The sequence below is a fragment of the Puma concolor genome, chromosome B4 (genome assembly GCF_028749965.1).
Source record: "Puma concolor isolate L17-30 chromosome B4, mPumCon1.1.hap2, whole genome shotgun sequence".
Taxonomy (NCBI): Eukaryota; Metazoa; Chordata; class Mammalia; order Carnivora; family Felidae; genus Puma; species Puma concolor.
The window spans coordinates 79,311,902-79,339,052 of NC_141673.1; the positions used below are offsets into that span (position 1 = coordinate 79,311,902).

Genomic DNA, 27,151 nt, shown 5'->3' on the forward strand with positions numbered 1-27,151 from the left:
TGCCCCGTTCATGCTCTGTCTCTCTCTGTCCCAAAAATAAATAAACGTTAAAAAAAAAAACACAAAAAACTTTCAAAGTGAGAATTATTTGGTGGTCTTATACTGTGAATAAATACTGAGAAGCAAATCTGATAATTTCAAATACAAACCCAGCAACTTGAGGCTACCTAGTTTTTCCCAGTTAACTGTTTGCTGTTTTTGCTTTGATGGGGGAAATCATCTAATGAGCAGATCTCTGTGCTTCTGCTTTGTTAGATATGGGTCCTTCCAATGTTGTGTCTTTGGCCATGCTAAAGCAGGGTCAGATTTCAACCATTACTGGAAATCAGCCCTATATCAGGAAAAAAATCTAATAAAACTCTCAATTATTTCTATAGTCATATGTATTTTTTTTTAATTCACATTCTGATAGTGTAGCCCATCATCATCACCTATGTGGTTGTTTCCTTCTCTTCACTTTGATGAATTTAGGGAGTGTAGCTTACTTTAATATGTGTAAGTGAAACATAATTTGAAAAATAAGCTGCTCTCTTTAAAGTCAAATGCAGCTCTTAATATTGCCATTCCACTGTTCTTCCTTCCAGGACATACACTTGATAATTAATGACACTGCATTGACAGCCTCAAACTCTTTTTGGTCTGTTCCTTAGTGGGTCTATTTGGTACAATATTTTAGTTGTTTTTAAGAGAAAATGCTTACGTTTGATATCCATAAATAGGCATTTAGTCATCTTTTACAAAATTTTAACTTTTTGAGAGAGTAAAAAGACAAAATTAACCTTGAATGTCCTGATTGTTGACGAGTTCTACTGTATAAGTTGTACTGCTCCACGTGTATATGTGTGTACCTCTAAAGCTACTTCGTTCTGCTCTGCTTTTCCTTGTCAGTGTTGAAGACCAGATGGAGCAGTCATCCTTGTACTTTTGGGACCTTTTGGAAGGTAGTGAAAAAGCAGTGGTAGGAACGACATGTGAGTTTTCTCTACTCTGGACTTATGCAGTAAATACTAGACTTTATGTTTAGAAGTTTAGTATGATATTGAGGGCTGAAACTGTGTCAGTTCATTAGAACTTACATGTCGGACAATGCTATATTCATAGGGAAAAAGATCTCTGTTTAGTTTGGTTAAAAGCAGCTACTGTATAATCATACTCACTAAATGGAACCTAGGGAGAGTTTTTAAGTGGCAAGTCACTATGATTTGAGAATAAGAGCTAAAGACTAGTGCTGGCTTCAACACCAGCTTGACCATTTTGGGGTTCAGTTCTCTGCATAGCAGTACCGTACTAGTTCTATTTAAGAATCTTAAATACATACATTGTTATGTATCAGACCTGCCTAAGAAAATGGGGATGGCTTGGCTACATAGTCTATTGAAGCATTGTTGTCTGTCAATCTGGAAATGATCTGGAGAGAAAGAGGCTTTTGGCTTCCTAAATAGACTTCAGCCAAATGACCAAGTACAAATGAACATTAAGTACATAGTTTTGTGTACTGGCTTAGGATAATGAGAACACTACAAGCTGGTAAACATTTCTGTTAGTAGTGAATGCTTCCTTTTTTGGAAATATATTTGTAGTATAATGCTTTCAAAATTTCTATGTCCTTTCAAGTTTAAATTATAGAAATTTTTTTCTTGGTTAGAATGCGAAATGATACAAATAACTTTGGGACATAGTTTGACAGTTTCTTACAAGTGTACGCTTACCAAATGACCAAGCAATTATACTGCCAGTACCCAAGAGAATTATAAACACATGTTCACGTAAGTACTTGACATGAATGTTCATACCAGCTTCATTCATGATAGCCCCAAACTGAACACAACTTAGACGTACATCAACTGATAATTGATACACAAAATATGGTATGTTCATACAATAGAATCTACTCAGGAATAAAGAAAGGATAAACTGTTGATACATGCAACAACATGGATGAATCTCAAAATAATTATGCTGAGTGAAAGAAGCCAGACCAAAAAATGGATACTTATTTATATAGATAAATGGATCCCATTTATATGGAATTTTAAAAAAGACATAACTAGAATGATAGGTCAGTTGTTGCCAGGGAGTGGGAGGAGGGGATTGATATAAAAGGGACACGAGGGAACTTTTGATGAAAATGTTTTATATCGTGGTTCTGGTGGAAGTAACATGACTATGTACCTGCTAAAACTGTACACTTAAAATGACTGAACTAAAATGAATGAACTAAAATTATACCTCAAAGTTTATTAAAAAAATAATAAACAGGGCGGCTGGGTGGCTCAATTGGTTAAGCATCTGACTTCAGCTTGCATCATGATCTCATGGTTTGTAAGTGGAGCCCGCTTCGATTTCTGTGTCTCCCTCTCTCTGCCCCTGCCCTGTTTGTGCTCTGTCTCTCTATCAAAAATAAGTGAATATTAAAAAAAATATATTAAAAACCTGTCATAGTACTCCTATGAAAGGAATAATAGACCCAAATCAGTATGGGCACCCAAACGTAATTTGGGAATTATGTTTTTAGGGGATATTAAAAGTGAAATATACTTTAGATCTGTTTATGGTGCAGCTACTTTAACATCATTTTAAGATTTTTCTTGTTCATCAAATGGTGACATGCTAAGAGTCACAGCATAATTCAAGAGTAAAATCTTTATCCTGGGATTTTGGAGTTTAAAAATCCTTTAGAGATCGTCCAAGATAGGGTTTTCTAATGGTTATGTTTGAGGAACTTTTAATTCTATAAAGCCTTAATTACTTGGAAGGTAGAATAATTGCTGGTTGTGATGTCTTTGGGACAGATAGGAAAAATGGCTTTTCTCTCAGTTCAGGGAACAGATGTGTGCTTTTGTAATGTAGCTTTTGATTAGGGTCTCTGATTTTAGCCATTTTTCAAATGGTGGAAATGGAGGCCCAGAGAAACTTAAGTGACTTGCTAAACTTTGGGATTCTGATCTTTAAAATTTATATTGATTCAGCATGACAGAAATATGGCTTGCACATTTGCTGTTCATGATACTGACCAGTTCTTTGAATCCCCCCAATGTGGGGTGTTGACATACTGTAACTAGGATAAAATTATATTAGGATTTCTATTCCAAATAATTTTCCATGAACTATTAGGTTATGTGATAACTAAGTCTTAATCACTCTTTCTTAGACAAACACATGAAAGATCTGCTGTCTAAATTGCTGAACTCAGGCTATTTTGAAAGTATCCCAGTCCCAAAAAATGCTAAGGAGAAAGAAGTATCATTGGAGGAAGAAATGCTAATAAAATCAGAGAAGAAAAAACAATTATTGAAAACTGAATCTGTCAAAGAGTCAGGTTTGTTGTGATCTCGGAAATTCTTTATAGTAGTTGCATTTTTAATATTTACACAGAATGAGTGAAATCATTGTAAAAGGATTGCCTTATTTTAATTTGTTAATTTCTACACGCATGGAAATCTTTACTTGCTGCAGGATAAACTTAGGTTTAGAATAGGTCTCTAGGTTTTATTACTGTGATTTACAGAATGAATGCTAACAGAAACATAGGTTATCCTTTGTTACAAGAGAACACCCTGCTCAAATGAGGCCCTTATGGAATTTGAATGAACCTCTTTGTTAAATTGTTACTAGGATAATTCCATTTAAAATTGTCACTTAAAATGTTTATAGTAGAATCCAATATGGTAGTAGAATGAGAATATAAATAATCTAAGGTTAACATATTTGGAAAATGTTTGCCAAAATCAGTAAATGTACTTTTCAAAATTCCACCTTTCTTAAGGGAAGAAATATTTTGAGTGAATGGCAGTTTTGCTCCTGTCTGTTGAAGCTCAATTTATTAAAAAAAAAAAAAAAGTCATTTCTATGGGGGTAGAGAAGGCAGAGTTCCAGTGGCCACTACTAGCATGATTCAAGTAATTTCTTATGTCTACTTTCTATTAGTTCTTAACATTTCATCTAATGCTTTAGGGTTTCCATTCCCTTACTACCTTCCAACCTTAAACTGGCTCATAGGAGACCTTTAAGGCCTGTTTCAATGACTAATTTTTACTCCATGGGACTAGAGGTATAATTTCAACTTGAAAGAAGTGTATTTGTGTGTAAGAGGAGATAGTCTTATTTTCAGTCAGTTTTTAACTGCAACTTGACTTTAGAAAAGTGTTATATAAGGAGAACTACTAGCTTTAGCTAGTCTCAGACCACATGCTTTTGACCAACAAGCAATAGTGAGAATTACTCCTGCCATTAATATATTTCATTGTACTGTCCCTTTTTTTAAAATAAAATATGTTACTAGAATGAATTACAGTTGTAATAAGTCTAAAAATGTAGTTTAGTATTTGCTTAATCCTTTTATCCTTTTATCTTTTCAGAGTCTCTTATGGAACTTGCACAGCCAGAGATACAACCACAGGAGGTAAGTTTCTGAAAGGTAATTTGCTGATTTTGGTTTTTGAGACTTTCGTATTTTGTTGCATTTCGGAGCTGAGGCTCTGGAACTAGGTTTCTTAAACTTGAATCCTAGTTTTGTAGCTTATGAGCTTAGTGACTTTGGCTAAGATGTCTAGCCCAGCTGTGTCTGCTCTCCTCATGTATATAGAATAGGGATAATAGTAATGCCTGCCTTATGAGGCATCTTGTGAGGATGAAAGGAGTCAAATTCTAAATTACTTAGAATTTGAATTTGACCTGGTGCACAGTAAACCGCTCAAGCGTTAGCTACTGTTCTTGGCCCTTTAAAGATGGGTAGGATTTTGCTCTCGTTAGAATTTACTCACGTTGGTAATAAAGTATTTGTTCTCTTTTTGAAGTGACATTGAAATTCATGGAAGCTGAAAAAAAACCAGAGTCAAAGTCACAGTATGACTGATAGAGAAATAAAGAAAAGGCTGCTAATTCAGGAAACATAAGGCTTAAGGTTAAATAGTGTAAATGTGTGTAGTTGAACTATATCCTCTGCCTTAACATTTTAGGGAGTCGGGTAGTAGAGTGGTCTAAGGTTGGCAGAGGCAGAATAACCTTGGTCAAAGAGCCTGAATCAAGCAAACGTGGCACGGTGATGTGCAGTTCTTAGGTAGGTCAAGTATATATTGCTACTGTTGAAGTATCAAAGGTTGTATTTCTGTTAACTGAGGGAAAAGGAATGGACAAAAACATAGGATGGTCTTTTCAAGTAGGATAAGGACAGAAATTTCCTGTTAGTTTAGTATAGTGACTCAGACCAATGGACATAGGAATACTAATAGAGTTCAGTGTTCCCCTCAAGGTCTCGCAAGGTCTTTTATAAATCTTGTGACTCAAGCACGTATTTTCCTCTGGTCTAGTTTCTTAACAGACGTTACATGACAGAAGTAGATTATTCAAGCAAACAAGATGAAGAGCAATCTTGGGAAGCAGATTATGCTAGAAAACCAAATCTCCCCAAATGTTGGGATATGCTTACTGAACCTGATGGTCAGGAGAAGAAACAGGAATCCTTCAAGTCTTGGGAGCCTTCTGTTAAGCACCAGGAGGTATCAAAGCCTGCAGTTTCCTTAGAACAGAGGAAACAAGATCCAAAACTCAGGTCTACTCTGCAGGAAGAGCAGAAGAAGCAGGATGTCTCTAAACCTAAGCCAGCTCCTAGCCAGTGGAAGCAAGAAACTCCTAAATCCAAAACAGGATATACTCAAGAAGAACAGAAGAAGCAGGAGACACCAAAACCTTGGCCAGTTCAGCTGCAGAAAGAACAGGATCCAAAGAAGCAATCTCCAAAGTCTTGGACACCTTCTGTGCAGAATGAACAGGACATCACCAAGTCATGGACCACTCCCATGTGTGAAGACCAGGATTCAAGACAGCCAGAGACTCCAAAATCCTGGGAAAATAATGTTGAGAGTCAAAAACGCCCTTTAACACCACAATCACAGATTTCTCCAAAGTCCTGGGGGGTAGCTCCAGCAAGCCTCATACCAAATGACCAGCTCCTGCCCAGGAAGTTTAATACTGAACCCAAAGATGTGAGTTTGTTTTTATCAGTCTGCTCTGGTCAATGTAGGCATAAATAAGGACTGGTGGTAGTCATAACTTTTTAGTCCTCTTTAAAAAGAATCTCCGAAATCTGTGTTAAATTCATGTATAAAGTATTTCACTTAACTCCTTAATACGTAATTGGTTTTCCCCTTGAAACTGGAAGTAGACCTAGTCTGTGTTTTAAGCCTAAGCTGAGGTGAAATTTCCACAGTTAGAAACTATTGTTTGAATGCCAAAATTTTAATGACATGATATGATATGAAAATAGTGAATAGCTCAGACAAGACCTTAGTGTGAACACATGAGAAATGTAAATGCATGTCACAAGACGAGGGGCTTGTTTTACTGTGTTTCATTCATCATCTTCCGCCTGGCACATGGATGACCTTTTCTGACAGAAGTTCCATTTTTCTGTATTCTCTTGAGTTTCTTTCACTCTTTGTAATCACTCAGGTTAGCCTGCACTCTTTGAAGAAGGTACATGGTGGTTGCAGATATTCCAGTAGGTCGGGTAGGATCTGAATTAGTTCTCCATTTCTGTTTCAAAATGAGAATTTTTCTGGAAGTGGAAACTATAGGCTTTAAATATTCTGTAACTAAGTTTGGAATATGAGATTTAGTTCAAATAGAAGACCTCATTCTGTTAATGATAACCTGTTTCAGGAAGATAAGAAGGCTTATAATGAATAAGCCTTGGATACACTGCTATTAAGGTTATTAAATTACAAGTTATTTACTTCTATTTAAATATGAACTTGTTACTACCTTGTTTGCTAAGAAATGTGAACTTATCTTCCCAGTGTTTTCCATCTATGTCTAGTAGTGTTCCCTGCACTTCATGCCATTTTAGCCAGAGGCTCTCTGATAAATCTTTGGTCCCCTAACAGTGTGAAAAACTTTTGCTTGGAGAAATCAAAGCATTGCTTTTTATAAATAAACTGCCAAAGGGGCGCCTGGGTTGCTCAGTCGGTTAAGCATCCGACTTCGGTTCAGGTCATGATCTCACGGTTTGTGAGTTCGAGCCCTGCATCGGGCTCTGTGCTGACAGCTCAGAGCCTGGAGCCTGCTTCAGATTCTGTGTCTCCCCGTCTCTCGGCCCCTCTCATGCTCATGTGCTGTCTCTCTCTGTCTCTCAATAATAAATAAACATTAAAAAAAATAAAAAAAACCTGTCACTGTTTCAGTTTTGCCTTATGGGAGGAGAACTTCAGAGTTCCTTGTCTCCCTTTGCTCACCTTTTTTCCTCTTTTCTTCAAGTGCTAATATCAATTTTAGCTTCTTCCTGACCCTATAGAAGATTGATAGCCTTATTTCATTAACCAGGTATCACACAACAGTAATTGTAATATGACAACTATTTTGAGAAACTTACTTAAAAAACCCAATTTAATATTTCAGTAAAGCTGTTTTAAGAAACCCAATTTAAAATTCCATTAAATATAGTAGTACTGAGCCTTTACCTTACCAGAATATTATACTATATGTTGGATAGTATGTAGAATTAGTTGGAAAGGCCGAAACTCATTTAATTTGTCTTTATGGTACAGACTGCATTATATTGAATTTGCAGGGCCTTTCAGTGACTGAGAGGACACTTCTCTATATAGTACACTGTCTTGCAGTATCAGCTTTCTAGAACATGACTAAGTACAGTCAAGGACAAAATAGAGTTCAAAGCTAAAAGACTAGATAACGTGAAATTAATCACTAAAGCTCATACTTTTCTCCTAAAAGAGTCTTTCGTATATTTACTTAGGATTTATTAACTCTTATTTTGTATGGCACTTTTGACAAGCTTAGCTGTGTGACTTCCCAGTGAATTGGAAGGTGGAGAAGAGGAGCTGGTGGAGACAGATACTGGCAGCTGTAAGATGTTAACCATATCAGCATTAGGTCTAATTCAGGGTATGCAGCTTTCATAAGCAACTTAGCGTGAAGACTAACCACTTTATAAACATCATTAGTCCCCCGAAGTACTTAACCTGATAACAAAATATAGTAGTGTATTTCTTCAACCTTGGATGTGTTTGTATACATATTTACTTCTTAATGTTTCTGAAAGCAGACATTTAAAAGTGGAATGTGGTGATAGTAACTTTTTCTCTGGGGAAAAAAAATCATTTGCGTGTCTTACAGTTAGTGGTATCTTATAAAGAATATCATCAGCTGATTGTCCATAATGAAAAAACTTTCTGTCAAGGAAGTTTTGTTACTCTGGGTCTTCCCTTTGAAAAGAGGTTGTTTTAGAAAGATATCCATTAGAGGTATTGTGAAAGGGAAAAAGTGTTTATAAAGTTTGCTTAAATTATTTAGAAAATGTATTGTTGTGGAAATTCTTTACCTGACATAAATCTGATAAATGGGCTTTGCTATGTGTTCTGCTTTCATTAAGATGTAGTGATAAGGTGAGTTTCCTGAATTAGGCTGTTGAATGTGAATTTCGCTCTTATACATTGTGGGTTTATTTTGTAGGTGCCTAAGCCTATGCATCAGCCTGTAGGTTCTTCCTCGACCCTTCCAAAGGATCCAGTATTGAGGAAAGAAAAACTGCAGGATCTGATGACCCAGATTCAAGGAACTTGTAACTTTATGCAAGTATGAGCCATTCTTAAATGAATCTTAAATGATATTCCTGGGGTACTCGCTTCTAATCAGAAGTATTACAGTGAAGTGTTTTTTTTTTTTTTTTTAATGTTTATTTATTTTAGAGAGAGGCAGAGACACAGGGTGTGAGCAGAGGAAGGGCAGAGAGAGTGGGAGACATAGAATCTGAAGCAGGCTCCAGGCTCTGAGCTGTCAGCACAAAGCCTGATGCAGGACTTGAACTCACAAACCGTGAGATCTGACCCGAACCAAAGTCAGACGCTTAACTGACTAAGCCACCCAGGCGCTCCTGTAATGAAATTGCTAAGAGGTTAGGTTCTGGTGTTCAGAATGCATGGGAATTCTGGCCACTTCCTAGGTCTCACAGTTCAGGCAAGTTACTTTACTCTTTGCCTTGGTTCTTTTTTTGAAAAATGAGGATAATAATTCTTATTCCTAAGTTTGTTGTGAGTAATGAAATGAATTAAACATGTAAAAAGTATAAGTGTTCAAATATATTTTCTGCTGTAGATCATTGGTAGTTTCCACTCAGACTGTGAGAACCTACTCTGTGCTTGGCATTCTGGTAGGTGCTATTGTGTGTAGAAAATCATAAGACATTTATTGCCTTCAAGGAGTTTATATTCCAGTTGTATAAGATTTTAACTTGTGGCAATAGTTAAGTGCTAAATTGTGTCATACAGAGTCTTACAGAATTTCAGAATAGTACAATATTATTGAAGGAGGAAGTAGACAAATAAGATCTTTTTGTGTAGTAAAAAGATCTTGAGCTTTGGAATTAGACTTGTGTTTAAATCCCAGTTCTGCTATTTACTGGCTATAAAATCCATGGCAAGTTATTTAGCCTGTAATCCTCTACTTATAAAATGAGGGAATTCCTTACCCATTTAGGTTATTTGAAGATGAAAAGTGATTACTACAAGGGTAGCTTAATTATTCAAAATGTTGGAAACATTTGAAAACTAAGATAGGCAGATGGGAGAGAGAATCGTTACTCATTATGAAAGATCAGAGAGCATGAATGAGCTAGATTAGTGGTTGAGATGAGACTGTTAAACCCTCAGTTGTTGGACATAATAAAAGCAAGGTTACAGAATTAATGCTTGTGTTTAAGAGCTTAAGTCAGGAGGTTTTTTTTTTCATAGTTAAGCCTTGGAATTACTTGACATAATTTTAAGGTTTGACAGTTACTTTAGATTTTAACTCTTAACTCTTTCTCTTATGAAGACTAAGTTGTTGGAGTATCTGGGTGGCTCAGTTGGTTAAGTGTCCAATTCTCTATTTTGGCTTAGGTCATGATCCCACAGTTTGTGGGATTGAGCCCTGCATCAGGCTCCGCTGATAGCATGGAGCCTGCTTGGGATTCTCTCTCTATTCCCCTCTCTCTGCCTCTGCCCTGCTCATGAGTGCTCTCTCTCATAATAAACACTTTTTTTTTTTTTTAAATAAAGAGTAAGTTATCAACATTTTGAGATAGTTATTAGCTAGATTCTTATAGCTAATAGCTGTGGACAGTGTTGTGAATAATGCAATGGTAATAGCTTTTAAACAGTTTATTTCTTTTTTAAGTTTATTTTTGAGAGAGAGCACAGGAAGGGCAGAGAGAAATCCAAGCAAGCTCCACACCATCAGCACAGAGCCCAACATGGGGCTTGATGTCATCAACTGTGAGATCATGACCCGAACCAATATCAAGAGTCAGACACCCAACTGACTGAGCCACCCAGGTGCCCCAATGGTAATAGCTTTTAAATGAATAATTGTTTCTAGTCATGATTTAAAAAATCTTGTCTTTAGGAATCTATTCTGGATTTTGACAAACCTTCAAGTGCAATTCCATCGTCACAGCCGCCTTCAACTACTCCAGGTAGCCCAGTAGGTATGTAATCATAACTGAGAGTAAACATGCATAGGTCTAACATTTGTTACCTCTTACAAATAATTTTACTCTAGATATCTTAAGGGTTAAATTGTGTTTCTGTGTTAATTCTAAATGTATCTATGTGTCATCAGTTATATATGGGTAAATTACCATTAAGACATTAGTGTGCTCACCTGACCTGTTTGCCTTTTATAGAAGGTCTCCGGATGGTTAAATGGAGAAACACAAGCTGGTTTTGCAAATTTTGAAGTGATTGGGGTCCTTTTGACTCTATAAATCTAGTATTGAAACTTTTTGATCCCAATTATGAGTGAAATTACATCAGTGATATTTAAGTACATCGATTAACACAGTACCTAATGACGGAACCTAGAATTGAATCTGGCCTGACGTTAGGCTTTTTGCTCTACACTCATATATTTCAGGGGAGGAATGAGGTATTTGAAGCCACAGTCCAGTTGTAGTGAGCAGACACCAACTAGAAGATGGGTGTAGTAATTCCTGGATGAAGTAAGGAGAATAAAGAGTAATTAACAAAAGTGATAGACATTAACAAGAAAAAACCACACCGAAACTATATAATTGAAAAGCATATTAATATACATGACCAAAGGGGGAAAAAAAACCTGAAAAGACATATGACCCAGCTAAGAGTTATTTTGAAACTTGGAATTTGAGCGTATCACTTGATTACTATTCATGATAGCTTAGATTTTATCTTCCAGTTTACTATTACTAGTCATTTTTTAAAGTAATAGATTTTTGGAAGCTTTGAAATGCTGCTTTTGCCCTTTTAACCTTAAAACATCATTAGTGTCACAGATGGGACTAGTGTCTCCCAAATCCTCTCTGACTCTTTAGAGCTCTCACAGAAAATTCATGATGGCCTTGAGACCTAGTTTTTCTAGCTATGGCTTATTTTGTAAAGTATAAACTTTTAGTTTCCACCCAGTTGATATGCATAAACTTTTCTCCTCCCTCAATAGTTTACTGTTGATTTCACTCTCTGCAGCATCTACAGAACAAAATCTTTCCAGTCAAAGTGATTTTCTTCAAGAGCCATTACAGGTAACTTCTCCAAAGTAATCTTTCTTTGCTATTTTTAATTTCTTTGTTATTCAGGGAAGAAACTCTTGCTTTGGTAAGATAGATCAGACTTGCTGATTCTAATATACCTAACTAAATTATTGAAAATGTTCTAAGGATATCTAGTTTTTTAGATTAAGTACAACTGGCCCTCCAAAGGTTACCTAATGATCATGGGGAAGACATCTGTTAAAATAGAGAAGGCTGGCAGACTTTAATAAGGAAAGAGCAAGCCTGAAGAATTCAGAGATACCTTGTCTGGGAATCTTGCTCTGCCATTGTCTACTTAAGTCACTTTGGTAGAGCAGCATAGTCAAGAGTCTAAAGAAAGATACAAATTTTGTTTAGCACATGGTTAGCTAATCTCCTGCCTCCCTTCACACATAAGAGTTGACATTCTGAGGAACTGATTTTCACAGAACACCTTAGATTTACAAAGGAACCAGATCATTGAGATCTCTGATGCCACATTGCACTTCTATCAATAGTAAGTTCAAGAAAAAAAAAAAAAGTACAAAGTTTGATAGTTTTCTGGTCATTACCTTTAAAAAAAATTATCAGGATCCCTCTGAAAACTTTATGGCAATTTTCTTAACAGTAGCATCCCTGATAGGTTAAGTATTTTGACCAGATGGCTCAACAGTTGTTGCCTTCCTGTCCAAAAACTTCTGAGTAAATACCATTTGTTTACAATGGTTTATATTTAGTTTGATAAGGTATGGCTCAGTTTTCAAAATGTATTTATTGAGCTGAGTCCCTCACCCTACTCACTGGTTTAAGGGTTCCATGTTACCTGTTCTAGCTGTTAGGGTTCTACATGAGGCTTTCAATGGACAAGTTAAAGGTTTTCAAAAAGCTGTTGGTCTAGTTTAGTAGTTCTCAGGGACAGGTCTGTGGATGGCTGCATCAGAAGCACTTGATCACTTTAATAAAGGTATCTCTATATATCTCTGTATATATATCTATATATCTATCTGTAAGGTTTTTTTAATTTTTTTTTTTTTTTTTGAGAGAGACAGCAGAAGTGGGGGAGGGGCAGAGAGAGGGAGACACAGAAGCAGGCTCCAGGCTCCAAGCCATCAGCACAGAGCCTGATGCAGGGCTTGAACTCATGAACCACGAGATCATGACGTGAGCCGAAGTCAGAGGCTTAACTGACTGAACCACCCAGGTGCCCCTAAAGATATATATATATCTAGATATCACCTTAGACCTAATGGATCAGAATTTCCAGGGGCGTTATCTAGACATCTATATTTGTAATAAGCTTCCTGGGTGAATCTGCACCTGCATTGTTTGGGAATCACAGGTCCCCAGCATCATGTTTACTCACCAATACCTAAAACTGCTTTCAGCTGATCTGTTTAAAGAGCAGTAATTTGGAAGCAAGAATTGCCATAACTTCTAAAGAAATACTAATGTGAAGAATTTATCTTTATTTTTTGTTGTTGTTGTTAAGTGAACCTTTTAAATTCAAAAGCTCAGCTATCAATGTCTTAGCTTAACATTTGTAAATCTTTCCGCAGCAGGAAACATCTGTCCCCACAATACCCAGTTCCAATTATTTTGGGCAGTTGTCTTGTTATTTTAAAAAGAGGACCAGAAGAAAGACCTAGTTTTAGAAACACTACAGTATCATAATAGTTCTAATATTTTAGTCGGATCTAAATTATACCTATTTATTTAGGTATATAAAATTTCAAAAGGATGTAAAATTTTTTTTTCTTAAGATCTCTTTTAAAACTTGGTCCCCATCTCCTTCCCAAGAAGTGGCCTATTATGATGACCCTCTCTAGAAGGTCACTGAAATGTAACTGCTCTGGATATTTGGTTGCCATTAATTAGTTTCCAATTAACCCATTTTATTACTTGGGCTTCTGAGATTGAGATAAAAGGAGTAGATTCATGTCATGGACACTTCAGACCTTGTGATTGCTGGATTTTTATAGATCTCTCCCTGTTATGTTCTAATATCTTTGTGCCATAGAATTCTTTTGTAGCCACTTTCTTAGTTTTTTATTGGTTACAGTTGTCACAGCCTTAGTTTTTCCTGTGCTTGCTTTCTTCCAGTTTTTGTTTTATGTTATTAGCTTTAACATTTTGTTAGAATTTTGGTGCCTCTGTAATTTATGTAGAGCTTATCATTCTCTTCTTTCTTTCTTTCTTTCTTTCTTTCTTTCTTTCTTTCTTTCTTTCTTTCTTTCTTTCTTTCTTTCTTTCTTAATGTTTATTCTTGAGGGAGAGAGAGACAGAGTGTGAATGGGGGAGGAGCAGAGAGAGAGGGAGACACAGAATCTGAAACAGGCTCCAGGCTCTGAGCTGTCAGCACAGAGCCCGATGTGGGGCTCGAACTTACAAGCCATGAGATCATGACCTGAGCCGAAGTGGGACGCTTAACCGACTAAGCCACCCAGGCGCCCTAAGCTTATCATTTCTATTTGTACTTCTGCCTACCTCTTTAAGACAGTGGGAGCACAGAGAGCCAAACCACAGTTACTGTGATCCCTGGCAGAGCTGTGCCCACAGTGTTGAATGTGCCCTGAGCTGCTTCCATTGAACTGCTGTTGAGGGCCAGATGTTCCATCTGCTGTTGAGGCCCAGGTTTCTAGGGCCAAGAATCTTGATAAATGAGGATGGGATTAGATGTGTAGCTTTGGTGACCAGACCTGGAAAGGCAATTTAGCTGACTGCTTGGGTTTGACTCTCACCACTAACTTAATTTTTGTGTGATATTGGATCCATTACTTAACTTATCTTTGCCTATGCCTTATTGTCTATAAAATGGGGATGGTTGTATCTACCTCACAGGGTTATTGTTAGGACTAAACACGTGAATATGTATAAAGTGTTTAGCATAGTATTTGGCACTAGTGAGTGCTTGGTAAGAGTTACATGTTATGAAGCTCAGGACTCAAGAAATATAAAGTGAACAAAATGTGCCTTTTATCATGTTTTATATCTTCCTGTGTCTAGGCTGCTTCTTCTTCAGTTACTTGTAGCTCAAATGCTTGCTTGGTTACTACTGATCAGGCTTCTTCGGGATCTGAAACAGAGTTTATGACCTCAGAGACTCCTGAGGTAATAAGAGGCCAATTGTGTTAATTTCTTTTCTGTCTAAAATAATAGCAGAACCAGCTTACCTTATGCATTACAGGCATGATCAGTTGAATTATTTAACATTTATACTTGACTAATGTATTGCTTTCTGTAGATATTGTCCTGGAATTACAGGTAACTTTGCTGTGACTTTGCCATATAAGTAAACTTAGTAGTGTAATGCCTTATCACATACAATAAATATATCTAAATTGCTGTTGTCAAAAAAGATGAAAAGTTCTAGGTAGGAGTAAGTCAAGTTTCTCACTATATATATTATATTGATGGAATCCTTAGCAGAAAAATCTACTTATATAACTGAGACTCAATAAATTTATAGTGTTAATATTAGCACTACCTCCATAGGAATGAATTTTCTTTTGGCTAATTTTGTCAAAAGCATTTTGATAGCACAGTTGACCCTTGAACAATATGGTCTTGAACTGTGAAGGTCCACTTATACGTTTTAGTTTTTTGATAACTACAATACTGTAAATGTATGTTCTTATGATTTTCTTTTTTTTTAAATTAGGTTTTAATTTTAATTCCATTTAGTTAACATGCAGTGCAATATTAGTTTCAGGTGTACGATATTGTGACTCAACACTTCCTTAAATCACCCTGTGCTCCTCACAATAAATGTACTCCTTAAATCCCCATCATGTATTTAACCCATTTCCCCTCTGGTAACCATCAGTTGGTTCTGCGTAGTTAAGAGTCTTGTTTCTTGGTTTGTCTCTCTCTCTTTTTTTTTCCTCTCCTTCCCCCCCACCCTTTGCTCATTTGTTTTGTTTCTTAAATTCCATATATGAGTAAAATCTTACAGTATTTATCTTTCTCTGGCTGACTTCTTTTGCTTAGCATTATCCTCTCTAGCTTATCCCTGTTGTTGCAAATGGCAAGATTTCATTCTTTTTTATGGCTGAATAATATTTCATTACACACACACACGCACGCACACACCACATCTTTATCCATTCATCTACTGATAGACACTGGGCCTTATGCTTTTCTTAACATTGTCTTTTCTCTAGGTTACTTTGTTGTAAGAATACAATATATAATACCTATACCTTACAAAATATGTGTTAATCGACTGTTTATAGTATTGGTAAGGCTTCCTTTCCATCTCTATAAGCTATTAGTAGTTAAGTTTTTGGGGAGTCAAGAGTTATATGTGGATTTTTGACTTTGGGGTTCAGCACTCCTAACCTGTGTGTTTTTCAAGGGTCAACTATATTATGTTTGTGCTTTCAAGTCTAAAATGATAGTTTTTGCTACGTTTGAGCAAATCCTTGAAATAGGTATAGCAAGATAGCATGATTTTTTTTAGATTAATTTAGCAGCTCTTAGATTTTATTATTTTTGGTTCGCTATTATACAAGATAATGTATTCATTACAGAATATAAGAATATATAGATACGCATTAATTTTTATGGTGTAGACTTGGTCTAAATTAAAATTACTTGGTTCCTCATTTTAAGAAGAGGAAGGTGTGACCAAGTGAGTCACAGCTCTGTTTCATAATCTGATTAGGACTGGTTTTTTGGTATCTTTTTAAGCCTTTGGATTTGTAATCTGTTACATCAAGGATTTGCTTATTACCATAGATAAGTATTATTTAAATTAGATCAGGTTTGATTTTCTTTTTTAAAGGCAGCTGACTTAGAAATCCAGGAATAAGACTTTAAAATCAAGAAAAATTAACATTGACTAAGCAACTAACCCAAGATTTTTCGTAATTCTTCTGTATAGATTTGGAATAATATTAGATTCTTAGTTGGAAACTACCGTTTCAGGGTTTGACTAGGTACTCATAAAAAGTTCAGTACCTCATCTGTTAGACTGATTAATAGTAAGACTCTTTCACTTAGTCAGCAAGCTGTGCACAGCAAATGCTAGTGTGCATCCTCAGCAGTTGTGATTTGAAATTGTAAGCAGAAGCTATTCTTTTGCATTCCTGTGTCCGAATGTCATCCTATAGAACTTGCTGACTTAGGCCAGTCTGGGGTTTAGTGTAAGTTAACTGCTTGTTATATGGCAGGTGATTGGCTGATGCTGCATTTCTCCTTCCCAGGCAGCAGTTCCCCCAAGCAAGCAACCATCTTCACTAGCTTCTTCAAATCCTCCCATGTCAAAGGGCTCTGAACAGGGCTTCCAGTCACCTCCAGCAAGTAGTAGTTCAGTAACGATTAACACAGCGCCCTTTCAAGCCATGCAGACAGTGAGTATGAAACGTGAATGGTGATTACAGTTTATTGTTCCTGTTAAAAAGCCATTGTTTCTCTTACGTCCATTATTGGGTACTTACTATGTGAAAAACTTTGCCTTTTGTATTGCTCTTATTTGGGTTGATCCTTGCTTTGTCCAATGCAAATATTGTTTGTGGTGAAAGAGTATTAAATCCAAAGCCTTGAGAATTTTGAATGGATATTTTATCAGACCATTTTCCCCACTCAGAAAATTAGTAGCAGGCAAAGCTGAGGGTTCATATTAATTAAAAAAAAATGTGTGGGTGAGAAACATAATTTTCTGTGAACAGCTTAATAATACTAACCATTACTAATACCACACTAGTGATGTTCCATAGCATCAATAGCCTGAAATATAGGGCACATACTTGGGTGTTCTGTCATTCTGGAAACTTTCATTTGATTTTATTTTGATCTTATGCTGATTTTGGATAATTGTTCCAATTTGTGTGGTATTCTGAATTACACATTCCTCTGCAAATTGTTTAAGCTTAAAACATTTTTCAAGGTAATATAACTAGGTTTGTATGTTTACTCTCTAAAACAGAATAGTATAGAACAGTTCTTTAGAAAAAAAGTCTTAGCCAGTAAGTATCTGATGATGCTTAATGCCCCACTCTGGATACTTTTCAGTGATGGTGGTAGGGTGGGGCCAGTGGAGTGGCAATGGAAAACAGATACAATGCAGGGAGATAAGCTTTTGAATTCAGGCACCTAAATTCACTAGTTTTATCACTTCATGCTTGGCCTCTTAGAACTGATTAGTTTCTTTGTTTTCCCTCTTACCCTGTCAGTCCCTCCTGCACAGTATTGCCACATTGGTTTTATTAACTTTTTCTCGTTAATGAAATCAGATACTGTTCTTAATCACTGGGGTTGGGTATTGGCAGTGAAAAAGAGACAAGTCTTTGTGCTCAAGAAGCTTACATTTGATAATGGAGGTGAGAGGGCTAGAGAGAAAAATATACACACACACATATATATGTGTATACGTATACATATATATATATGTATATACATATGGGGAAATGTCACCTGTGTCATGGGGAAAAATGGAGCAGGGTAAGGGAGCTGGAGAGTAATGGAAGTGCTATTTTATAGACAATGGCCAGAGTCTGGACAGGTCATTTGCCTGCCATGTGGTAGAAATTTGGTAGGTGGCAGATTTTTTTCATCTTTAATTTTTGAAAAAGTACTCTCTTGGCCTGTGTAGCTTTCATGCTCAGTAAGCATTATTATAATAGCAGGAAGATTAATTTTTGTATTTGAGTTTAGATCTACTAGAAACCAAATAGGTTTTTTTTTGCCATAGTAAAATACGTATGACATAAAATTTACCATTTTAACCATTTTTAAGTGTATAATTCAGTGATGTTTAGTACATCTACAGTGTTGTACAACCATTTCCGCTGTTTCCAAAACATTTTCATCATCCAAACCAATAAACTATACTCATTAAATAATAGCTTTTTATTCCTCCCTCTCTCCAGCTTCTAGTAACCTATCTTCTTTTTGCCTCATTACCTGTTCTAAGTACTCAGATAAGTGGAATCACATTATTTGCCCTTTTGTATATGACTTATTTCATTTAGCAAAATATTTTCAAGGTTTATTCATGTTGTATTATGGATCAGAATTTCTTTTTTTTTTTTTTTTTTAATTTTTTTTTTTCAACGTTTATTTATTTTTGGGACAGAGAGAGACAGAGCATGAACGGGGGAGGGGCAGAGAGAGAGGGAGACACAGAATCGGAAACAGGCTCCAGGCTCTGAGCCATCAGCCCAGAGCCTGACGCGGGGCTCGAACTCACGGACCGCGAGATCGTGACCTGGCTGAAGTCGGACGCTTAACCGACTGCGCCACCCAGGCGCCCCTGGAATTTCATTTTTTTATAGCTAAATAATATTCTATTGTATGTCTATACCACATTTTGTTTATACATTCAGCTGTTGTACATTTGGATTGTTTCCACATTTTGCCTACTGTTTTTTTTTTTAAAATTTTTTTTTTTTAACGTTTATTTTTGAGACAGAGACAGAGCATGAATGGGGGAGGGGCAGAGAGAGGGGGAGACACAGAACCGGAAGCAGACTCCAGACTCTGAGCCATCAGCCCAGAGCCCGACGCGGGGCTTGAACTCACGGTCCGTGAGATCGTGACCTGAGCTGAAGTCGGACGCTTAACCGACTGAGCCACCCAGGCGCCCCCCTTTTGCCTATTATGAATAATGCTGCTATGAACATTGATGTACAAAATGTGAGCCTCTGCTTTCAGTACTTTTGGTTATATTTTAGAAGCGGATTTGCTGGATCATATGGTAATTGCATGTTTAACTTTTTGAGGAACAACCACACTGTTTTCTACAGTTGGTTGCATCATTTTACATTCCTACCAGTAATGCACAAGGCTCAAATTACACCACATCTTTGCCAACACTTAGATTTTCTCTTTTTTTTTTTTTTCTTTTGGTAACAGCCATCCTAATGAGTATGAAGTGGTATATTATTGTGGTTTTGATTTGTATTTCCCTAATGACTGTGATGCTGAGCATCTTTTCATGTGCTTATTGGCCATTTCTCTTCTTTGGAGAAATGTCCATTCAAGTCCTTTGCCTGTCAAATAGAAGTTTTTGAATGTTGGAGAACTTTGTTGGATGTCATCCTTAATCCTTTTCTATGAAACATTACAAAGGACTTAGTGTACCCTTTGTCTCTTAAGGTGTTTAATGTTAATGCACCTCTGCCTCCACGGAAAGAACAAGAAGTAAAAGAATCCCCTTATTCATCTGGCTACAATCAAAGTTTTACTACAGCAAGTACACAAACACCACCCCAGTGCCAACTGCCAGCTATACATGTAGAACAAACTGTCCTTTCTCAAGAGACTGGTAAGATCTTTGCATATGATATTTTGAAGACTTAGATGACAGCTAGTAGAATGGAAAGCAATTCAGTAGTGATACTTTAAGGGTTCTTTCTTGACTAGTAAGCATTATTTCTTCGCATGTTCAAGTGTTGAGAAACACTTAAATGCCTTTCTTCTATTAATTAAGTTCGCCAATTAATTTTAACTTTTGTAGAGGTAGAACCTAGATGGTTGATTAAACCTTGAAGTAGGTTCATATTTTTAAATCTGATTGCTTTGATTACCATGGACAGTAATAGAAGTAGATAGGGCGATATATATATATAGTGCCCTTCTACTATAGAAGTGCCCTTCTTCTACTAGAAGAGTTTTGAAATCACTCTGTTAAATCTTTTAGCACAGACAGATAGCTATCTGGCCTGTTCTCTCTTTTTCCCTCTTACAATAAAGCATTGATTAATGCAAAGATATAATTTAGTATGCTTTTCCATTGTTTGCTTAGAGATGAAAAACTGTTTTGCTCTTTTATGCTATCCAAATACATGAAAGAATAGGCAACTTTGTAGTTATTTCCTAATTTGATAAACACCTGTAGATTTTTAGTGTTGGTGTTTCAGATCCCCATTGAGTTTTCTAAAACTTAAGCCTGAGTAAATGAGTTGAACATTAGAGGTATTTGGTTACTCACAAGAGATACTAAATGTAAATCCTTGGACCTAGCCACCAAAGACCTCATTCTGTTCTCACTTGTACTGAGTGAAAACATAGTGTAGATGATTTACATAAGGGATATTTGTCCTGTGCCTTCTTAGGTATAGTATTAATTAAAATTCATTGTCTTTTACTCCTTGATCTGGGGTGTTCAGCCTTTTTTCCTTTAATTTTGGCCAAATATACATAACATAAAATTTACCATTTTAACCATTTTTAAGTGTATGGCCAGATGGTTGTGTAGCCATCACCACCATTCATCTCTAAGGACTTTTTCATCTTTCCCAAATGAACTCTGTACCCATTTAACACTAACTCTCCATTCCCCCTCTTCCTACTGCCCCCTGGCAACTACCATTCTACTCTATGAATTTGACTACTCTAGGTACTTACTAGAGTAAGTGGAAACAGACAGTATTTGTCCTTTTGTGACTGGCCTATTTCGTTCAGCATAATGTCTTCAAGATTTCATCCATATTGTAGCATGTGTCAGAATTTCTTACCTTTTTAAGGCTGAATAATATTCTATTACCTAAATATATGTATAGATACCAGGATCTCTATATATACGTATATGTATATATAGCACCTGTTGTTGTTTTTTTTTCAAAGGGAGAAAATTATATTAAAGGTTTTGATATACAGTGACTTTTAAGTATAAAGAATATTAAATCTTTGTTACCATTTAACTCTTGGACTTAAAACTGTTTCCTTAAGCAGCAAGTTATCCTGATGGAACTATTCAAGTAAGCAATGGTAGCCTTGCCTTTTACCCAGCACAGACGAATGTATTTCCCAGACCCTCTCAACCATTTGTCAATAGCCGGGGATCTGTTAGAGGATGTACTCGTGGTGGGAGATTACTAACCAATTCGTATCGGTCCCCTGGTGGTTATAAAGGTATGCTCTGAACAAAATTTAATTATACTGAATTATTTTGTTTATATATTTACTTAACTCAAACTATTTTTACTTTACCTTGTTCCTTTTTTAGTTGCCCTCCATATTGTGGTAGAAAATTCCCTATTTCTGTAAAATATAGCTTTTCTAATATACCTGTTGCCTATATAACAGAGGAACTTTTTGTATGAAAAGCAGATTGATCCTGTGACTTGCTGCAGTGAAAGGTTGAGCATCTTTCTTTTCCGGGGATGAATTTGGGTTTTCATATTTGAATACTTACTTTTTTTTAATTGACTTGACTGCCCCAAGTCAAACTATGTCAAATAAAAATATGTCTCAAAATGTGTCATAATCAGTGCCCATTTTCTAGTTATTTTTCTATGAGAGGATACTATACATAAAAATATAAATTTTGAGACTATAATAGTGATATTTTCTTAAGTCTTAGATATGGTTCCACATGTTATTCTCTTGGTATTAGCAGAATTGCGCTAGACAGGCCTTAACCATGCACCTTTTTGAACCCCACCTGCATTGCAGCAGTAGTAAATCTCTGCCCTTGGCTTATTTGAAGTTAGCGGTATTTTATAAATACGTGTTTTCCTGTGGAAGCAATATTAGTAGAGTTTGCTTAAAGAAGGCATAAATCTAATGATGGTATTATAGGATCAGTTTAACTTTTAAAGTGGTATAGAATTAGACTATTTAAAAGTTTAGTATAATTTTGCCCATAATTTTATTTAAGTTGTTTGTTTATTAGGTTTTGATACTTATAGAGGACCACCTTCAATTACCAATGGAAATTATAGCCAGCTACAGTTCCAAGCTAGAGAGTATCCTGGAACACCTTATTCCCAAAGGGTAAGAATAGTTGTCATAGTTGAATAATATAGTACAGTTGTTGATGTTAAGCTGTGATTAAACTATAGCCGAGTCACAGTGTATTTGGTATAAGGCACTCTTTGTTTTTTTTAAATTTTTGAAATGTTTATTTTTGAGAGAGAGAGAGACAGAATGTGAGCAGGGGAGGGGCAGAGACAGACAGAATCCAAAGCAGGCTTCAGGCTCTTAGCTGTCAGCACAGAGTCTGACACGGGGCTTCAACCCACAAACCGTGAGATCATGACCTGAGCTGGAGTCCAACACTTAACTGACTGAGCCACCCAGACACCCCAAGGCACTCTTTGTTTTAGAACTACTTGTCAGTACTGTGGAGAGTTGAGTTGGAAGCTTTTCAAGTAACCCACAGAAGATAAATGACAATTGTCTGTTACACAGAACTTAGAAGGTCTTAAGAACTTTATTTATCATGTTGTTTGCATTAACTCATTCACTCCTCCACCTTTTGAGAGAAACTGGGGTTCAGAAACAAATTACTTATCTGAGGTCACTCAGCAAATGAATGGTAGAATTAACATGAGACTGCGTGTTTCCTAACTCCAGACCCTATGAGCTTAACTTTATTATTTTCTTTTCCTTTTTTTTTTGAAGGGGAGAGAGAGAATCTCACACAGTCCCCATGCTCCATGTGGAGCCCGACATGGGGCTTGATCCCACGATTCTGGGATCATGACCTGAACTGAAATCAAGATTTGGGTGCTAGGCGACTGAGCCACCTAGGCGCCCCAACTTCATTATGTTGCTTTCAGTTTAACTTTTCTAGGTACCTGGTGTAGCAAAAGTATTTTTCAAAAATTTACTTTTTTTGTTTATTTTTATTTGAATAGCTCAGATTTTCTTTACTACATATGATAAAAGACTGGTAAGAGGTTAGACATTCTACTTTAACAAACCGTGGGACCTCTTTGTCATTGATCATTTATGGATATGACTGAATACGTCAGAATTTTCAGTTTTGAAGTTTTACAAGTTCTTAAGTATGTGGTTTCCCACTGAGTTCTGTTGTGATATAAAGTACCTGTTTTTGAGGAGCTTACAGTTAGTTAAATGAGGTAAGGTAGATGTCTATACAGAGACAGTATTGAAAAGGGGGTTAAGAACACACCTCGAAGAACACACCAAATCACTTAAATGACTTGGGTTTGATTCCTGATTTCATCACTTCCTTTGTTGTGTGACCTTGGGTATGTTGAGTAAACTTTCTGATCTGTGGTTCCTCATCTGTTGGATGAAGACTCATCTTACTCTGAAGTGTTGTGAGGATTACTTTCTGAGATATCCTGAGGATTAAGTGAATTAACATACATGAAGGCTTAGCACGGTAATGTGAGACAGTAATGAACAGCTCCTTTTAAAAAAAAATTTTTTTTTTAAATATTTTATTTATTTTTTGAGTGTAAGGAGGGAGAGGCAAAGAGAGAGACAGGATCTGAAGCAGGCTCTGCACTGACAGGCTGACAGCAGCCAGTCTGCTGTGGGGCTTGAACTCAGGAATCGTGAGATCATAACGTGAACTGAAGTTGGACACTCAACTGACTGAGCCACCCAGGTGCCTGTAATGGAGCTGTTCTTAACACCAATATTCTGGAATTTTTTGTGCTGCTTTAAATGTCTTGCTGGGGTGCCTGGCTGGCTCAGTCAGTATAGCATGTGACTTTTGATCCTCAGGGTCATGAGGTCAAGCCCCACATTAGGCATAGAGGTTACATTAAAAAAAAAAAAAAAAAAAGAAAGTCAATTTCTTGCTGAGAAAGCATGAGATAGTTGTTGCTATTGGGAAAAGGATTAGGAGTTTGGGGTAGGAGACTTAATTATTGTGTGCCTTCTTGTCCTGTTTAAATTTTTTATTGCATGTGTTTATTTTTATTGTATGTGCTAATTTAATCACGCCACTGATCATTCTTTTCATGCGTTGTCTGGAGGCTGACTTTCAACATACCTGGGAGTCTATTTGAAATGTTGCCTCGTGAACGTTTTTTTCTTGAGGGTATTAAATTATGTTTTCAGGCAATAGTACATTCATATGGTATAATTCTTACCAACCTCTCTGTGAAAACAAAACAAAATCCTGACGTAGTTCATAATTGTCTTCACAGTTTGATCTATAAATAGAGCAAGATTGAAATAGTCTGTGTTCTTGCCTTATTATTTCCCTTTATCTTGCGATAAGGGATAGAGGACCAGGCCATATTTCTGAATTTCCCTCATTACCTCACATTGTATCTTTTACATAGTGTTTCCTGGATGCCTTCTTGTTTTTGCAATTATTAGCATACCTACTTGGTCAGGTTAATTCACAGATGAAGCAAGTATTGCTATTGTTGCCCTTTTTGCCTTTCTTGGTGTTTGGAAACATCTGAGCCTCTGTGGCTGCTGGGGAAGGGTAGAGAAAAGGCTAAGAGGACTTTAATCTTACAAATTTACTAGCCAATAACACTGGGAAAGGACTATCATCTTGCATTTTTGGTGCCAAGGTTAAATATTACATGTTCATTTCAGGATAATTTCCAGCAGTGTTACAAGCGAGGAGGGACATCTGGTGGTCCTCGGACAAATTCAAGAGGTAAGGATGATTAACTGGGTTACACAGAACATACCTCTAGATCTTTCTTTGTCTTCTGTGAAGTTCTCCCCAGAGTACATTGTTTTCACCATTTAGCTTTTAAAGTTTTCATTTTGCATAAATGTAGTACTGAAGACCTGAGAGAAATACTAGACTACTGGAATGGCTGTGGAAACCAGTTGTCCATTTAGATTAAAAGTGTATGTGTGTGCTTTTTCAGTTTGATTGACACCACAGCATAATTCAGTCTTTGATATGTATTCATCTTGCATACTTCAAATAGTTTCATGTGATGATTCAGGATGATGTTTCTTGTAATAATGGGCATTTCTAGATACTCTAGTGTCACTACATTGAAAGATAGGAAAAAGCAGCAATTAAGACACCATGACTTGAAATTTCAGAAGATATTATAATACTTTTTAAAATGTGAAGGTTTAATAGGACCTTTAGTAGAAAAGATTCAGTGTAACTGAGAAAATCAAGAATTACTGAAGATTAACTAACTTTATCACAGAAAAACAATCTTTTCCTTTTAAGAAAGCAATCAGTATTCACACTGCCTTGGCCTTCTATCTGAGCTATGTTTTTGTGTAGTACTTAAAACATTAAGATTTCATGATATCACATTAACTTGGAAATGAAGAACAGGCATTCATCATGGGGCTTAGTATCATAACAGAGTATCTTTGAGTGGCGAGTAGTTCTAAAAGTTGGTTCTTTTATGTAATCTCAGTTTTCTTGAGTCCTTGTACATTAGATAGTTTGAGTAGATTTATCACTGAGGAATGAAGAACTGAGTGAGAATTACAGAAGACAGATAAAAGAAATAAAAAGAGTGTTCAAACCTGGGTTTTAGACTTTGCTAATCTTTAGTAACTCAGCATTTCCTGGAGGCTTATTTTCTTAAAAAAAAAAAAAATCTTAAAAAAACAATGAGGCCCACTAGACAAGATCATCTAGGTCCTTTTTGGCTTAATAGTAATATGAAAGCCTATTGCTAGAAAACTTTAGAAAAGTATACTGTAGCTATACTTTGTTGTTTTTGTTTTAGAATTTACTATAAAATGTATTTTTATCTGTATTTCAGTAGCCGACTAATGTTAAATATTGTGTTCAAAGCTAACTGCTTCATTATGAGAAACTCACTGTTGCTAATAAAACAGCAGGGTGGAGTGATTCTTCTCAGGTGAGCAGCCCAGAAAGAGACAACGAAACGTTTAACAGTGGTGACTCTGGACAAGGAGACTCCCGTAGCATGACCCCTGTGGATGTGCCCGTGACAAATCCAGCAGCCACCATACTGCCAGTACACGTCTATCCCCTGCCTCAGCAGATGCGCGTTGCCTTCTCAGCAGCCAGAACCTCTAATCTCGCCCCTGGAACTTTAGACCAACCTATCGTGTTTGATCTTCTTCTAAACAACTTGGGAGAAACTTTTGATCTTCAGCTTGGTAGATTTAATTGCCCAGTGAATGGCACTTATGTTTTCATTTTTCACATGCTAAAGCTGGCAGTGAATGTGCCACTATATGTCAACCTCATGAAGAATGAAGAGGTCTTGGTATCTGCCTATGCCAATGATGGTGCTCCAGACCATGAAACTGCTAGCAATCATGCAATTCTTCAGCTCTTCCAGGGAGACCAGATATGGTTACGTTTGCACAGGGGAGCAATTTATGGAAGTAGTTGGAAATATTCTACATTTTCAGGCTATCTTCTTTATCAAGATTGAAAGTCAGTACAGAATTGACAGTAAAAGAATGGTGTTCTAATTAGTAGGGTTAAAGGAGAAGTAGTCTTTGCCCTTGTGACTGGTTTAGGAAAATGTTTTCTTTCCTAGAGGAAGGTGGAGGTCCTTACTTTTTTTGTTTTCCTCCCCAAGGTGAAAAATTTCAAGCTGAATGACAATTAGCACTAATCTGGCACTTTATAAATTGTGATGTAGCCTCGCTAGTCAAGCTGTGAATGTATATTGTTTGCACTTAATCCTTAACTGTATTAACGTTCAGCTTACTAAACTGACTGCCTCAAGTTCAGGCAAGTTATAATGCCTTGTTGTGCCTCAATAAAAAAGTTACATGCACCTTCAGTGTTCTTATTTGATTAAACATTTAAGGGGTAAAGTATTGAATTTTTTGCTATGCATCACTGATAACTTTTGGGTGGGTGTTAATTCATGGTTCATACTATTATTTTAAAGTAAGACTATATATAATAGCTCTTTTTAGAGTTTTCTCTGATGTTATACCTGTCATTCATCAGAAGATATCCTCTGTTTTCCTTTGGCT

At 36.5% G+C, this 27,151-nt stretch overlaps 1 protein-coding gene across 15 annotated transcripts in view; it reads left to right on the forward strand.

The window, feature by feature from the left end:
- CAPRIN2 (caprin family member 2) overlaps positions 1 to 26,946 on the forward strand; it is a 44,985-nt gene extending 18,039 nt beyond the window's left edge. For 2 of the 15 annotated variants that reach the window (XM_025930314.2, XM_086713710.1), the window contains exons 6-19: positions 889 to 971; positions 3,152 to 3,319; positions 4,359 to 4,402; positions 5,310 to 5,984; positions 8,470 to 8,592; positions 10,399 to 10,480; positions 11,496 to 11,551; positions 14,543 to 14,647; positions 16,744 to 16,890; positions 19,637 to 19,805; positions 21,212 to 21,394; positions 22,158 to 22,258; positions 24,797 to 24,860; positions 26,027 to 26,946. In XM_025930314.2, coding sequence (XP_025786099.2) covers positions 889 to 971; positions 3,152 to 3,319; positions 4,359 to 4,402; positions 5,310 to 5,984; positions 8,470 to 8,592; positions 10,399 to 10,480; positions 11,496 to 11,551; positions 14,543 to 14,647; positions 16,744 to 16,890; positions 19,637 to 19,805; positions 21,212 to 21,394; positions 22,158 to 22,258; positions 24,797 to 24,860; positions 26,027 to 26,595 — 2,569 coding nt within the window. In that variant the 3' untranslated portion in view covers positions 26,596 to 26,946. Of the gene's footprint in view, positions 1 to 888; positions 972 to 3,151; positions 3,320 to 4,358; positions 4,403 to 5,309; positions 5,985 to 8,469; positions 8,593 to 10,398; positions 10,481 to 11,495; positions 11,552 to 14,542; positions 14,648 to 16,743; positions 16,891 to 19,636; positions 19,806 to 21,211; positions 21,395 to 22,157; positions 22,259 to 24,796; positions 24,861 to 25,982 lie in introns of all 15 variants that reach the window. The other 13 variants (XM_086713718.1, XM_086713711.1, XM_086713707.1 and 10 more) reach the window with 13 other exon arrangements.
- The last annotated feature ends 205 nt before the right edge of the window (positions 26,947 to 27,151 follow it).